The sequence below is a fragment of the Artemia sp. Qi Xiang Cuo genome, chromosome 7 (genome assembly GCF_049724085.1).
Source record: "Artemia sp. Qi Xiang Cuo chromosome 7, ASM4972408v1, whole genome shotgun sequence".
NCBI classification, from domain to species: Eukaryota; Metazoa; Arthropoda; class Branchiopoda; order Anostraca; family Artemiidae; genus Artemia; species Artemia sp. Qi Xiang Cuo.
The window spans coordinates 75,281,095-75,298,322 of NC_142800.1; the positions used below are offsets into that span (position 1 = coordinate 75,281,095).

Sequence of the window (17,228 nt, forward strand, 5' to 3'; positions counted from 1 at the left end):
CTTTTGGTTAGTTCAACATCCCTTCAAAGTCCCTGAAAGTTTTTAACTTAATGCACTAAGCTGTTGTTGATATTGCTGATACACTCTTTTAACAATATGCATACACATAGTGAGTTTTGATTACTCCAACATCCCTCTCAACCTTTCCTGAAAGCTTCACTTTCATATCCTTAGCTTCAGCAGTACAAATTGTCGTAGTATAGTAATAGCATTAATAGTAGTATGTACTAGCTGGGCGATAATTTTATTCAACGATATATCGATATATTGATATTTTTGCTTTGGATATTCGATAATCGATATATCGATTTCGATATTTCTGATCAGTTTTTTTTTTTTCAAATTAACTTTAGGTTTTGCCAAAGTTTAATTGAGAAATTGCAATTATAGAGTATTTTCCGCAATTTTTTCAAAATTTTGAATACAATACAAAAACTTCCATTACATGAATGAATATTATAAAAACCCTGATTTGGAATTCCTCGGGCTCAGGATAAAGAAAAATAAGCTACTGGCTAGTTTCGGCTATTCAAAATCAGATTCCACCAGTCATCGCTAATTACAAGGGAATAAGTTTATTAGTCAATACTGGTAAATCGTAAGAATGTCCGTGAAGCTAGTCAGGTCGTTGATCGATGTACGTGAAGGAGGGAACTTGTCTATTATGGCGACCGCGCTTTGTTCTTGATCTGTAATAAAACTTGTTTTCTGTGTGCACTTGGAGACAATCAGCTTAGCCTTGGTGAGATAAACTACTATACAGGTATATTTTAATTAACAATTTAATATACAGAGTTGGTTAGGTTAGGCATTTAAAATATTACGTTCTGGACGGCTCTTAGGTGTCGTCGCTATAATAGACAAGTGACAGAAGAAGAATATCACTACAGGGTTATAGCATACAATTTATTTTTTGTATTTTGGCCTTTGATGATGAAGAAACTTCAGTTGGAACAGCGTTTGTTTTTAAAAAGCCCTGAAACTAAGATTCCAATTCTAGTTAAACGCTCAAAAGGCCGAAGCAAAATTGGATATCTTCCCTAATAATTTTATATTTCCTCTATGTTTCTCAATTCCCAAATTTGTCTTGCCTAATAATTTTATATTTCCTCTATGTTTCTCAATTCCCAGATTTGTCTTGCCTAATAATTTTATATTTCCTCTATGTTTCTCAATTCCCAGATTTGTTTTGAATTCGCTGTCTTTCGCCGTGAAATAGGGCCAAGTCATGGTAATAATAGGTACATTTCCAGTTCAAGTGGAAAGATGTTTCTATTAGAAATCAGTAAAACGGAACGTGCTCAAGTCTCTTCTATGGGATAGGAAATGTAGTCTTTTGTAATTCTTCTGTGTCCTCAAGGAAGGAAACTTTACCAGGCAAAATATCTTCTGTTTCCTCCTCTTCAGGAATCATCTTATTGTTTTCTTTTCTTACCGCCATCAGATTTTGTTGTAATAAGGAATTATTGCAGAACTGCTGGTTGGCATAATCTTTGGCTGTGAAGTTAGTTGCTTTAATTGAACCTGAAAACAACTTATTCCCGAAGAGCTTGGAACTTCCACCATTTCTGGGCCAAGGAAACCCCCTATGTACAAACAAATTTAGATTGGGGGCATGGGCCACTTAAACATGGGCAAAAATATTGGGATTACCGTGGGCTGAGGAAACCCATATACATAAGCAAATTTAGATTAGGGGCACAGGCTACTTAAATATGGGCAAAAAGATTGGGATTCGCATGGGCCAAGGATACCCATATGTACAAAAAAATTTAGACTGGGGGTACGGGTCAATTAAACATGGGCAAGAAGATTGAGATTTCCATGGCTCAAGGAAACCCATATGTATAAATACGTTTAGATTGGGAGTACGGGCCAGTTAAACATGGACAAAAAGATTGGGATTTCCATGGGCCAAGGAAACCGAATGTACAAACAAATTAAGATTGGGGGCACAGGTTGTTTAAACATGGAAAAAAATATTGGGATTCCCATGGGCCAAGGAAACCCATACATACAAACAAATTTAGATTGAGGGTACGGGCCACTTTAGCCTAAAAACTTTCTTTCTGAACAGATTGAAATTAAAAACCGCAAGTCCCTGGGCTAACTTGTTCCTAGTGTACGAGAAAAATTTTAGCATGGGGGCCTGATGCTTCCTCCGAAAACGTGGCCCAAAACCTATTTTCTCCGACTGGTTTGAAACATCTAAGGACCGTTGCTTGAGCTAAAAGGGGCCACGTATTTTTGAGAGAGGGTACGTTTTAGGAACCCTGGAATAGGACCTAAAGTTTGTAATGCTTGATCAGTTCTAAACCTGTATCTGCAATTCCTTATGCATAGGGGAATCTACTGTAAAAAAACATACTGGGCGAGACAGGACCAAAAAGACAGGTCACAAAACCTTTTTCCTGGATGTAGATTTGGGACACTATAAGTAGGTATTTTCAAACCGACTTTAAAGTTACACGGATACAGGGTCAAGAAAATAACCACACGAATTGACAAAAAAAGTAACTTGTTCGCGAGCTCTATTTAGACTAGCTTTGCTTCAATAAAAGCTAAGACATTCTCAATCTTTAAATAAATAAAATAAGTTCACGTAGGGGTAACTTGAATCTGCTAACGTCCGAACTAAGCTTATTCTTGACTCCCAGTTCCTAGTCTTAACTGCATTCATATTTTAGAAAGACAATTTTTCGACACCAAAACTAGAAAACTAGCACAACTAGTGTCAAGGTCACAAAGTAAACATTAAAGAGCCAGAAATAAAGAGAGCTGAGGGATGCCTCTAATATATGTGCGGCTGATATATACTCCGTTTTTATTCATGTATAATACTTAGAACATCCTTCCAGGAGGATTCTTTTGAGTATATTATCTATAAATTACTGTTGAATCAAAGTATTAGTCGACGAACCGTCCCAAACGAACAGAAATTATTCCATATATGAAAGGGGCTGCCCCCTCCTCAACCGCTTGCTCTTTACGCTAAAGTTTTTTATTGTTTTAAAAAACAAAGTTGTGAGACAGATTCAAACTTTAGCGTAAAGAGCGAGGGGTTGAGGAAGGGGCAGCCCCTTTCATATACGGAATAATTTCTGTTTGTTTTAAATTTTTTACGTCGCTCCATACTTTCAGTTAAAAAAACTTGTTTTTTATTTAATTTCTGAACGTTTTTGAGTTAATACAGCTTTTACTTTGGCTGACCGTACATGAGTAATTAAAACAAAATTTGCATATTATTTTTACTTTTTTTTGGCTAAATGGCTTTCTCGAAATTTGCTTCAGACGTAACTTACGAATTAACTTACGTAACGAAGCTCTATATTCGTATATTTGTATTACATATATTAGGGGGCTCGGCCCCTAGTCAATACCTCGCTCTCTACGCTAAGTTGAAATTTTGTTCCAATTGTCTAAGAGTGACCCCTTAATCAAAAAAGGCCGTTAATTAGAATAAATAGCTCTGATGAAAGTTAAAAAAAAACATTAGCGTATAGAGCGAGGTAATGAGTAGGGGGTGAACCCAATCATATACGTATTAATTTTGTTTGTTTTAAAATTTGATTTTGCTCCTTACTTTTAGTTGGAATTTTTTTATTATTTAATTTCTGATCGTTTTTTTTAAATAATACTGGGAAATCTGGCGCCCCCTTCATAGCAATGTCCCTTTCCCCATGAAAACTTCCTCCATTGAAAGATCCTCCCATGTAACACCCAACCCAACCAACCCCCCAACTACCTAAAAAAATCCCCCCTGAAAATTTTTGTATACTTCCTAATAACCAATACTAGGCCTAGATGTAAACATTGGGCAAAGTTCATAACTTTCAGACCTTCTCCCAGGGACTGTTGGGGATTAAGTCATCCTCAAAGACATAGTTACTGTGTTTTTCGACCATGCTGAACAAAATGGCTATATCCAAATTTTGATCGGATGACTTTGGAAAAAATGAGCGTGGGAGCGTGGGCTACTTGCCCTCCAATTTTTTTGGTCACTTAAAAAAGGCACTAGATCTTTAAATTTACGTTCGAATGAGCCCTCCCGCGATATTCTAGGACCACTGGGTCGATGTGATCACCCCTGAGAAAAAAAACACAGGCGAAAAAGCCCGACGTTTGAAGAAAGTCCTAATATATTAAGTAAAAATGATTTATGTAGTAAATATAATTTGAAGGCAATAATTAAAATATTTACTTTCCCAGTAATTCTTAGTTTAAGACCGGAATTGTTAGACCTTGCGAAAAACCCTGAGGAGGGGCAGCCCTGACAAGTTTTTCCAAAAAAAAAATCTACATTTCCTTGGAGATATTCAAAGTTTTCTAGAAGTTTCTGTTTGAATTATTAAACTTTGACTGTCGCATATATATGAATGAAAACATTAGTATATTTTATTTCAAGTTTTAGCTATCCCAATATTCACCAACTAAAAATCACGACGTCTGAAGAAAGTCCTAATATATTATTTAAAAATAATGAATATATTGAATATACTTTGAAGGTTGCTATTAACATATATATTCCAATGATCCTTAGCTTAAGACCGGAATTGTAGGACCTTGTGGATAAATCCTGAAGAGTGGCAGCGATGTCAAGTTCTTTGAAAGTAAAAGACATCGACATTTTCTTGATGATATTCAGTGTTTCTTGGAAATTTCTATTAAAGTTATTAAATTTTGGCTGTCACGCACACAAAGCAATAGAACATTTATTTCAAATTTTAGCTCTGAATTTCTTTGAGGAATTCCAAATATCATCCTCACAGCCCCGTTTCAATCTCACTAATACTCAAAGCGGTACAATCTCATCTCATGTTACTACTTGAGGCTTAAGACGAAAGTGCTAGTTTTATTCCCTTTGCTTAACTCGTTGCTCTTAGAAGCTTAGAAAATTAAATTAGAAAATTGAAATACAAACTCTGTGACTGTTTAAGATTTGGAAGCTAAACGGTGTGCTTAGATTCAAAATGAAATTTTGTATTGATTGAAATCTGTTTGACTGTTCAAACAAGACGGGAAAAGCATTTTAATGAAATTCTAGATTTTTTAAAAGTGTAAACTGGCCTCTTTACTAGCCCAATTATTGACATAGTCAGATGGAATTATTATTTTCAATAGTTTGGGCTGTTAGTAAATAGTCTTTGGCTGTTAGCTGTTAGTAACATGCTGTTATCATATATTATTGTTGATAATATCAAACATATTTTTGATCTTTATCTAATAGGAAAAAATGGTGTTTACTTTATAGACACAAAAAATTGGTTCAATTTACAACTAAAAGTAAAATTTTGAATTTAAATGTCCTCTATTTGCAATCTATCAGGATTTTTTTTTTCCTTTTTAGATGCCACAAGCCAACAACCCATGAACTAAATCAATATGACGAATAAGTGCCTTTAAGAACTCACTGCTATTTTTGCAAATAATAACTTGTAGAATATTTTCCCTTTTTACGGTGCATGACAATTATTCTTTGTCCAATTCTCCTCTTCCTTTTGAGGGTCTTCAAGAGTTAGACTCAACCCACTATTACTCTTTTTTTTATTTTTTTTCAATTCACCGTCTTTCGTTACTTGTCGATTCAAGGACAGATGTCACTATGACGAACACATGTCTCTTGGTTGTTCTTATGTATAGGTTCCAAATAATCCAAATCTATACTGGTAGGGCTTCTAAACTTTGTTATTGATCCCGCACCAACCAGGTGATCCAACATGGTGATTTTCGTATTCACCGATGATCCAACTGGTGAATACCACCCAAGCAGAACAACCAGGTGATCTCGTACTCATTTTAGAATAAGCTTGCTGAAACATTAGTTGTTTACCATATTAGGTAACTGTAGAGAAATTCATTCTTAAAGATGTGCCAAACCTAGGTCAAAACCCCCTGCTTTTGTGGGATTGTAATTTTCAAGTAAAGAGGGGGGTCTCATTAATTGAATAAGTAAATACGAGCTGATCTCAAACATGTTTTTATTCTTCTAGTGCATAATCCTTCAAAAACCACCAAGGGCATCGATCTGTCACCCTGCTAAATTTCCTGTTTCTTTCTTTCTTTCTTTTTTTCATTTCCGTAGTTATTTTTCTTTAGTGATTCTCGAATATATGGGGCTTGGGTGAAAATAATACGAAAGAATTGTAAGTTCTTTTTAATTTTAATAAAATTAATACACACAAAATGTAAACGTCCGTGGGTATGCCAATAAAACGTCATGACATGTGTTAAAAATAAAGTTGCCACTCGGCTCGTTTTTTAGGAGAAGGCTATGAGCCAATATACTTGTGGGAGGAGTCAGGACTGAAGAAAAGACTGATTTAAGAAATACTTTCATTTTTGCCACATGGTTTGTGATTTTTATGACCTTGGAAAGGGTGCGCCCTCACCTCAGAGGATTTTCCTGGTTGAATAACGGCTGAATGATATCAAAATAAAAATATTGGTGTCTTGTTCGGCATTATGGCTACTCACTTGCCCAAAACCATAGCATAAAGTCTCATGAATGAAAAAGTATATAAATCAGAAAGTTTAAGAACCGTAAGATTCTAATCTATCTATCTATCTTATTAATCTATATATATGTATATATATAACGAAAAAGAAACATAAAACGAGAAAAAAATATACAAATACACACACACATACATATATATATATATATATATATATATATATATATATATATATATATATATATATATATATATATATATATATATATATATATATATATATATATATATATATATATATATATATATATATATATATATATATATATATATATATGTGTGTGTGTGTGTGTGTATTTGTATATTTTTTTTCTCGAAAAGGACACATTATTTTCTCTGAAAATTGGCGTTTTAGCATTTTCTGGTGTAAAAAAAACTATCTAGATAGGTCCAGACTTTGGGAAGATGCGTTTCCCCCTTCCAGACCCCCGAATATATTTTTCACAAATCGTCTGCTGACTAAAATTTGAGAACTGTCAACTTGTCGGTTGACATTTGGTCCCAGGCTTCAGAAGGATGAGTGAATAGCAAAGATGTTATTGCTATTCTTAAACGTTCTCACCTGGGGTAATCAAATTTGTATGCAGCGAATTTGTATACAAGAGAATTCAGGCATTAGATTATTTTGACGGTGTTTTTAGGACAATTGTGATTTCAGGAATTTTCATTTTCCGACGTAAAAAGGGACTAGATAGGTCACGACTTTTGAAAGACTCATTTGGAGCCTTATTTTGGATTAAATAAAAAAGAAACAAGTTTTTTCAACTGAAAGTAAGGAGCAACATTAAAACTTAAAACGAACAGAAATTGTCACGTATGTGAGGGGGCTACTTTTCCACAACACCTCGTTCTTTACGCTAAAGTTTTTTAGTACTTTAATAAAAAAAGCTTCTTATTGTTTTAATAAAACGAACATAGTGTTTCAGGAGTCGTTCTTAAAGAAATGGGACAGAATTTAAACTTTAGTGCAAAGAGCGAGGTGTTGTGGAGGAATAAGCCCCTCATATACGTTATAATTTTTATTCGTTTGAAGTTTTAATGTTGCTCCTTACTTTCAGTTGAAAAAACTTGTTTTTTTTTAAATTTCTGGTCGTTTTTTAAATAATAACAGGAAATCTAGCAACTCCTCCATGGAAGAATCCCTCCTCCCCAAGAATTTATTCTCTAGTTCAATCCTGGTAAAAATTTAGCCCCAAAAATTACCCTTAACATCTCCACGCGTAAAATTGTGACGGAAAACACAAAGCAAGACATAAGAAGAATTTGTATAGGAATTCTGACAAATTCCCCCAGTGTAAAATTCCCCCGACAACTTCCCTCCCCATGGAAAATTATCCCCGTGGAAAATCCCACCAGCAGAAAATTCACTCCCCCGCCCCACCCGAAAAATGTATGCATACTTTCCAATAACAAATACTATATGTAAACAGTAGGCAAATTTTGTAGGTTAAAATTTTGTAGCCCCGGGGGCTTTGGGAGGGTCATGATATCCCAAAAAGCATAGTTATTCGGCCTTTCAACTATGCTGAACAAAATGGCTATCTCAAAATTTTGACCGGACGATTTTGAAAAAAGGGGCGTGGGAGACCGGACAATTTTTTGGGTCACTTAAAAAGGGCACTAGAACTTTTAATTTCTGTTCGAATGAGCCCTATCAGAATATTCTATGACCTCTGGGTCAACACCATTACACCTGGAAAAAAAAAAAACACGCATCCGTGATCTTTCTTCTGGTAGAAAATACAAAATTTCACATTTTTAAAGATAGGAACTTGAAATTTCTACAGTAGGGTCATCTGATACGCTGAATCTGATGGTGTGTTTTTCATTTAGATTCTATGGCTTTTAGGGGGTGTTTTTTCTCTTTTTTTTGTAAAATCAGGTAAATTTTCTCAGACTCGTAACCTTTGATGAGCAAGATTAAACTTATTGAAACTTATATATTTGAAATCAGCATAACTCCAATTCTTTCGATCAAAATTCCGTTTTTTAGGGTTTCGGTTACTATTGAGCCGGGTCGCTCCTTGCTTACAGTTCGTTACCATGGATTGTTTGGTGTTGGGAAATCTGACTCCACCTCCATAGAAAATTCCCTTTACCCCATGAAAAATTCCTCGATGGGAAGATCCTCCCACGTAACCCCCTCCACCAGAAAAATACCCCCTGAAAACGTCTGTATACTTCCCAATAACCAATAGTATATGTAAACAATGGGCAAAGTGAATAAATTGCAGCCCTTTCCACGGAGACTGTGGAGGGACGGGGGGTAAATCATCCTCGAAGAGATAGTTTCTAGATTTTTTGACTATGCTGAAAAAAATGGCTATCTCAAAATTTTGATAGGGCGACTTTGGGGAAAAAATGAGTGTGGGAGGGGGGCTAGCTGCCCTCCAATATTTTTGGTTACTTAAAAAGGGCACTTCTACTTTTGATATACGATCAAATGAGCCCTCTCCCGAAATTATACGATCACTGGTTCTATATAACCACCCCTTTGCTGTTTATCCCAATTTTTTTATGAACGGCTACTCAAACACATGGGCTGTTTAATTAGTATAGGAAGATTTTTTTTAAAGAGCTAAAAGCTTTAGCGTAAAGAATAAGGTATTAAAGAGGGGATAATCCTTCATATACGGAACAATTTCTGTTCGTTTTGAGTTTTGATGTTGCTCCTTACTTTCAGTTAAAAAAAAACTTGTTTTTATTTATTTAATCAAACAGTTCGTGGTAACGAACTGTAAGTAAGAAGCGACCCGGTGCAATGGTAACCGAAACTCTAGAAAACGGAATTTTGATACCAATATATACATCAAAAGAATCAGATTTTAATGCTGATTTCAAATATATACGCTTCATCAAGTTTAGTTATACCCATCAGAAGTTACGCGCCTGAGAAAAGTTGCCTGATTTTTGAAAAAAAGGAGGAAACATCCCCTAAAAGTCATAGAACCTTAATGAAAACCACACCATCAGATTCAGCGTATCAGAGAAACCTACTATAGAGGTTTTAAGCTCCTATCTGCAAAAATATGGAATTTTGTGTTTTTTGCCAGAAGAAAGATCACGGATGCGTGTTTATTGTTTGTTTTTTTTTGTTCTTTTTTTCCCCAGGGGTGATCGTATACACCCAGTGGTCCTAGAATATCGTGGGAGGTCTCATTCAAACGGAAATTAAAAGTTCTAGTGCCCTTTTTAAGTGATCAAAAAAATGGAGGGCAACTAGGTTCTCTCCCACGCTCATTTTTTTCCCAAATGCACCCGATCAAAATTTTGAGATAGCCATTTTGTTCAGCATGGTCGAAAAAATAAAAACTATCTCTTTTAGGATGACTTAATTCCCCAAAGTTCCCAGGGGGAGGGCTGAAAGCTATGAACTTTACCCAATGTTTACATATAGTATTCCAAAACTAACCTGACAAGTATGTGTCCAATAAGAGAATCATTCATACTCCTGCCATTTACCAGTGCCCCAGCCATTTAAACATTTGCCTCTCAATTACTTGGACTATCTGTCTTGGCTTTTCTCTGTCTACAATTACCCAGCCCAGTCTTGATGCAACCTATTGCGCAAAATACTTGATAACTTCAATTCAATTACCCGTTATCAAGTATTTTGGGCAATAGGTTGCATAGTTCAAGTAATTGAGAGGCCAATGTTAACACGGATGTGGTAAGAGTAAATGACAGGATTATAAATGACTCTTATCGGACATATAATTATCAGGTTAGTTTTTGGAAAGGCATGTCTGCCTAGAGTATTAGTCATGCCTATCAAAAATTTAAAAAAGAGGCAAACAAGGCACACCCACTTCCGGTCTCAAGAAGGTTGACCAATAGTTTAAAATTGACATAAGACCATAACTTTGCTTGAAAAAACAGTCAAAACACTCGTATAAGGCCCTCTTTATATTGTAAGGAGTAATTTTTCAGTGCTTAATCTCAGCTCAAAATTTTGAAAAAAAATTTGAATTTTTCACAAATTTGTTAAATTTTTGGGTCCCTTTCCTGAAACTCTCGGTGGCTGGGCGCCACAGTAAAGTGTCCTAAAATCCTTTCTTAATTTAGCACTAGTTCATAGATGTCCAGCGTCTCCAATCACTTTCAGAAGTTTTCAGGGGTGATTATTTCTGGTAGTGGGGGAGGGGGTTGGGTCGGTGTTTATTTGGGCGGTCTTTCCACGGAGGAATTTTTCATAGGGGAAGGGTCATTGCTATGAAGGGGGTGCCGGATTTTCTAGCATTATTTAGAAAACGATCAGAAACTAAATAAAAAACAAAGTTTTTCGACTGAAAGTAAGGAGTAACATCAAAACTTAAAACGAACAGAAATTATTACTTATATGATTGGGTTCGCGCCCTAGTCAATACCTCGCTCTTTAAGCCAAATATTTTTAGTACTTTCATAACAGCCATTTATTCTAATTAAGGGCCTTTGTGATTAAGGGGTCATTTTTAAGAATTGGAACAAAATTCGAACTTTAGCGTAAAGAGCGAGGTATTGACTAGGGGGCGAGCCCCCTAATATACGTATTAAAAATATATGACTATAGAAGTTCGTTACGTAAGTTAATTCGTAAGTTACGTATATTTATTACTAATAAAAACGTTCGTAAATAAAATTAAAGAACTTTTGAGAAAGCCATTTAACCAAGTAAAACTAAAATGAATATCCAAATTTTGTTTTAATGATTATGTACGGTGAGCCAAAATAAAAAAATGCATTAATTTAAAAATTTTCAAACTAGTTGTTTTAACTGAAAGTAAGGAGCGACATTAAAACTTAAAACGAACAGAAATTATTCCGTATATGAAAGGGGCTGTCCTCTCCTCAACGCCTCGCTCTTTATGCTAAAATTAGACACTTTATCACAACTTTTTTTTTCAAACAATAAAAAACTTTAGTGTAAAGAGCGAGGCGTTAAGGAGGGGACATCCCCTTTTATATACGGAATAATTTTTGTTCGTTTTAAGCTTTATTGTCGCTCCTTACTTTCAGTTAAAAAAACTTGTTTTTTTTAAATATTATTTAGGAACTGGGTGTCCACATAAATACAGACATGTATATCAAACTCAGTTTAACCAAATGTTCTTTGCTCTTTGATTTGCGTTAATTAAAAAAAAAAAAACTTTCCGAAAAATAAGTTTTTCAAAGAAAAGTAAAGGCCATTTTAAACTTAAGCTCAGGAGATACAAATACCTGTTAAAATTCAAACTCAAAACAAACAGAAATTACTATTAAAGAATAAATGAAACCCAAAACGAACAGAAATTAAATAAACAATCATAGCAAAAAACATACAACAAGTAATAATATAAATGAATAAATAGATCTTAAAGCGAGTAATGCTTAGAATGAGTATGAAAATCAAGCTTAAAACGAAAATAAATATTTTTCTATTCAAGTATAAATGAAACTTAAAACGAACAGAAATTAAATAAACAATCAATGCGAAAAACATACAATATATATTAATGTAAATGACTAAATAAATCTTAAAATGAACTTTCAATTTTCAATCAAAAGAATTTTCAATTTTCAATCTAATTAGCCCTCTCTAAAGTTTATACGAGCATCCCTTCCATAAGAAATAATATGAAGGATTCGGAGAATCCTTAAATTACAACTCTTGCCTTGAGGGCTTTGGGGGAGTTGTAATCCTCAAAGACCTAATATCCAGAACTTAAAACTACGTTTAATAAAATGGCTGTCTTAAAATTTTGATTGGATGTGTTTGGGGAAAAGGTGGGCGTGAGAGGGGGGTTAGTTGCCCTCAAATCACTTTTGACTATTATAAAGGGCACTAGACCTCGGAATTTCTAATCGAATGAGCCTTTTTTGAAGTTTCTACGACACCGCCTTCTATAAAAACCTTATATGCCCCCAGGGCATAACTTAAAACCCTTGCCCTGAGGGTTTTGGGGGAGTGTTCTCCTCAAAAACATATTTTCTATCTGGAAATCAACTACGCTGAACAAAATGGCAATCTCAAATTTTGATTGGATGTGATTGGGGGAATGATGGGCGTGGGGGGGGGGCTAGTTGCACTCCAATCACTTTCGACTATTAAAAAGGGCACTATCCCTTTGAATTTCCAATCGAATGAGCCTTTTTTGAAGTTTCTAAGACAACGCCTTCTATAAAAACCTTATATACCCCCAGGGCATATCTTAAAACCCTTGCCCTGAAGGTTCTGGGGGAGTGTCTCCCTCAAAAACATATTTTCTATCTGGAAATCAACTACGCTGAACAAAATAGCTATCTCAAAATTTTGATTGGTTGTGTTTGGGGAAATGATGACCGGGGGGGGCTAGTTGTAATCCAGTCACTTTCGACTATTAAAAAGGGCATTAACCCTTTAATTTCCAATTGAATGAATCTGTTTTAAAGTTTCAACGACAATGCCTTCTATAAAAACCCTATATATCCCCAGGCCATAACTTGCAATACTTTCCGGGAGGGTTTTGGGGGAATTTCCTCCTCAAAAATATATTTTCTATCTGGAAATCAACTACGCTGAACAAAATGGCTATCTAAAAATTTTGATTGAATGTGTTTGGGGAAATTATGGGCGTGGAGGGCTAGTTACTCTCCAATCACTTTCGACTATTAAAAAGGGCACTAGCCCTTTAATTTCCAATCGAATGAGTATGTTTTGAAGTTTCTACGACAACGCCTTCTATAAAAACCTTATATGCCCCAGGGTATAACTTAAAACCCTTGCCCTGAGGGTTTTGGGGGAGTATCCTCCTCAAAAATATATTTTCTATCTGGAAATCAACTCCGCTGAACAAAATGGCTATCTGAAAATTTTGATTGCATGTGTTTGGGGGAATGATGGGCGTGGGGGGGGGGCTAGTTGCCCTCCAATCATTTTCGACTATTAAAAAAGACACTAGCCCTTTAATTTCAAATCGAATGAGCCTGTTTTGAAATTTTTACGTCAACTTTCTCAATAAAAACCTTATATGCCCCCAGGGCATAACTGAAAACCCTTGCCCTGACGGTTGTGGGGGAGTATCCTCCTCTAAAACATATTTTCCATCTTGAAATCTACTATGCTGAACAAAATGACTATCTCAAAATTTTTATTGGATGTGTTTGGGGGAATGATGGGCGTGGGGGGGGGGGGGGGGGGCTAGTTGCCCTCCATTCATTTTCGACTATTAAAAAGGGCACTAGAACTCTCGATTTCCAGTCGAATGAGCCCCCTTTGAAGCTTCTACGACGACCCTTTCCATATGAAGTGCCTCTGGGAAAAAAAAATTAATAATAAAACATTGGAGCCGTATGGCCTTTACTATAGGCAACGCTACAGCGTTGCTTCTGATAACTAGCCATTCAGTTTTTTTTTTAAGAAACTCTTAACTATCATTATGGTTGTAGCCTTGTGGGCCATGCTTGTGGACTATCACCTTCTGGCCCTTGCCCCTTTTTCATCCTTCTAGCTACATTACTTGCTCCCGCTGAAATCCAATGAATCTGGGAGAGTTCAATGAATCTGGGAGAGAAAATGATTTTGATTAGTTTGTTGGCTAAACTCTATCATTTGTTGCGTTTTGTATGTTTTGTGCTCTGTTTATGTGTTTTCCATTGTATGGTATTCTGTTTTATCTGTTTTGCGGTGTTTTCTACTATACGTTTAAACTTCCCTGTGTGTGGTATTTTTTATTGTATTTGATAATGGGCTGAACATCTACTCGAGGGCTTGGGATAGGGACTCTACAAATGCCCCTAAATGACATAATCTTGCAATTCTTGGTATTTTTTATGGTAAACGTTTACTTTTTTTTAACTATATCGACTCAAACACCTTTTTATGATTAATGGCTTTATTTCTTAATAAAGAAATATTGAACAACGAATATAAATATTAAAAAATAATATTTATATAATAGATTCAATAGTCATTAGTAACAGCTCTCACTAGAAAAATATTTCCCAACAGCGACAAATCGTTTTATTTGACTTTGAAAGAACAAAAAAATCTCCTGATATTTCCGTCACATATACAGTGGCCGTCATCAGCAGAAAAACTGTATATGTGACATTATTTCGCATATATGTCACATATATATTTCCACTGTATATGTGACCGAAATATCCAGAGATTCTGTTGCTGTTTCACTGTCAAATAAAAGGATTGTTCCCAACTGAACTGTTTTTTGTAGGTCACGGAAAGGCAGTGTGGTTTTCGAGAATACCTTCCCGACAGCATACAGCATGTGTAAAAGTTTTTTGAATTTTCATTTCTAATTAGCTATTTTTCTTTCTTTACAGCTAAGCACCCAATCCGCGCCAAATTTAAATCTAGTATCACAAGGCTCTCAAAAATCGATAAAGAAGCCTGATACAAACGGGAAAGAAAATGTTTCCGTAATTAGTATTGGTGCAGAAACACAGACCACGATTTCTATCGGTCCTAGTGATGAGCTTGATGGTGGACTCCTTAGACAACCATCCTTCTGTGAATCTACTTCTGAAAAACCATCCTTAGTTTCAAGCACATCATGCGTGACTGTCCACACTGTCGAAAACATCGATAACAAACAACACCCTCAAGAAACATTAAATATTGCAGTTAGTAGTGCAGAGAGTCCTCCAAAATCTGTAAAAGGGAATATAGATGACAAAAAAGAAAACATTGGTGATATAAGCTCGGAGGAGTTGCTTAGCAGTATACCACCACCGAAGCTAGATGACATTAATCAAGACGAAGAAGACCTTCCGTTGCTAAACGGTTCTACGGATGCTGATATAAAAGTTTGTGATTTAAATCTTTCTCTTGGAAATCCCCCAGAATTGCTGTCTCCGATTGGGTCTCCTTCAGCATGGATGAATGAAATCAAGTCAAAGGTGGAAGAAGAAGCAATGAGAATTCCTAATTGTAAATCAATTGAAAATATTCTTAAATCATCAGTCATACCTAAAGAAGATGAAAAAAATGATGGAATTCCAGTGAGGAAACCGAGGTAAGTAGATTAACGAGGTAAAACGACTTAATTTTTTTCAGTTTTATCCCCTCTGCCACACTCCTTTTAGGGCTAGAGATATGGATCTTCAGCCTCAGGTGGTTTACCGAGGATGTTTGTGAGTGTCAAAAGATTTAAAGTAGGAGGACCAAACAGTGAAAGGGGGAAAGGGGCACAGTGACTTTACCTAGGAGTGCATGCAAAATCTATTCTTCGCAATTGCTGCTTTCTAACAATTAATTAAAAAAACTTTTTCCACAAAATAAGTTTTTTAAAGAAAAGTCAAGAACTCTATTAAACCAAAAATGAGCAAAAATAAAATCAAATAATCTACCAAGTGTGAAACTACCACACATCAGCATCGATAAACAAATGAAACCCAAAACGAACAGAAATTACAATAAATAACCGAGTCAAACTCAAAACAAGCAGAAATTAACATGAGTAGGGCTCAAAACCCCCATTCCTTCCCAATGCCAGAACATAATTTGCACTTTAATGAAAAAATATAAATGTTTTTACTTTTATAACTTTAATAAATCAAATAACAATAACATTTTGATTAATAAATATCAGTATATACATATTAAACTGACAATGCACATTCATTATTGTTGTCATAAATGCTAATTATTATTCGGCGAACCATGGTAAAAAAATGTGTGTGAAACATGAACTAGTTTCTTTTTTCCCTATTTGTCACTATCTGTGCAATACAATAATTATAGCAGAGCCGTATAAATCAGACACGTTTGTACTATCGAGAGGGCCCTCGCCCCCCTAAAATGTCAGTATTATCATCATTTTCCCTATAATCTCCTATATTTTCCACTTGATTGGTTTTTTGTGTTTTTTTAATGTGTCATTTCCCCCTTGAACCCCTCCCTCCCCCCCCCCCCCCGAGGTAAATTCTTGTGTAGCCTACGTGCTTGTTTGAAGAATATTCTGGAAAATTTCGAAACGTTTCAGAATAACGTTTCTAAGTTTCTCAGAAAATCTATAATATTAATGTTTTCTTTATTGATTTTTATTTGGCATACCGCAAACAGAACAGCGTGTTTTGTACACACCCACAAGCAGACTCACAACCTCAATTGCAAAATTTCCATGGGTTGCAATTGCCCAAATGAAAAATATCGATATCGCGATTCGTCTAATTCTACCAGTTTTTATACTCTGGCTGATCTGTCAAAATTTCTACACAATTGGGCTGGGTTCTATAATTTTCTTGAGCGAAAGTCAATTTTTACTAGGCCAAGTGGTGGAAAGTAGTCCAACTTAGAAACGTCGCTGACGGGGACGCCTTTTGGGCAAGATTTGGGTAAAGGAGTTTCAAATACTCACTGGTATTAATTTCGTTTTTTCCTCCCTGATTAAACACGCCTAAATTCTCGTTTTCAGGCTCCACGCACCTACCAGGGAGTTTTTCGACTAGCAAACAATTTTTGAAGATAATAATCACAATATTTTTACACTTCGTTTTCAGTATAGAGTAACAACAAATTTTAATCAATACCGTTTCAAAGTTAAAACTAACTATCTGAATACTTTTATGCTTTCTCTATGCCACTGGGATGGTATCTTTGGATATTGAGGGCTCAGAATGCCCAGTATTTTTGTCAACTCGTGCTATGTGTGAAGATTTCTAGCGCGCTATCCATCATTGCATGTGTTGAAAGAGCTTTAGGAAAGTAGTCTTTGGGATTCTTACAGGTGGAAAGAACTAAATTATAAAATTCCTAGG

The 17,228-nt window shown here is 35.5% G+C and overlaps 1 protein-coding gene across 3 annotated transcripts in view; it reads left to right on the forward strand.

The window, feature by feature from the left end:
- sdt (MAGUK p55 family member stardust) overlaps positions 1-17,228 on the forward strand; it is a 276,035-nt gene that overhangs the window by 110,804 nt on the left and 148,003 nt on the right. For all 3 annotated transcript variants that reach the window (XM_089092566.1, XM_089092567.1, XM_089092569.1), the window contains one exon: positions 14,793-15,484. In XM_089092566.1, the coding sequence (XP_088948692.1) occupies positions 14,793-15,484 (692 nt within the window). The remainder of the gene's footprint in view (positions 1-14,792; positions 15,485-17,228) is intronic.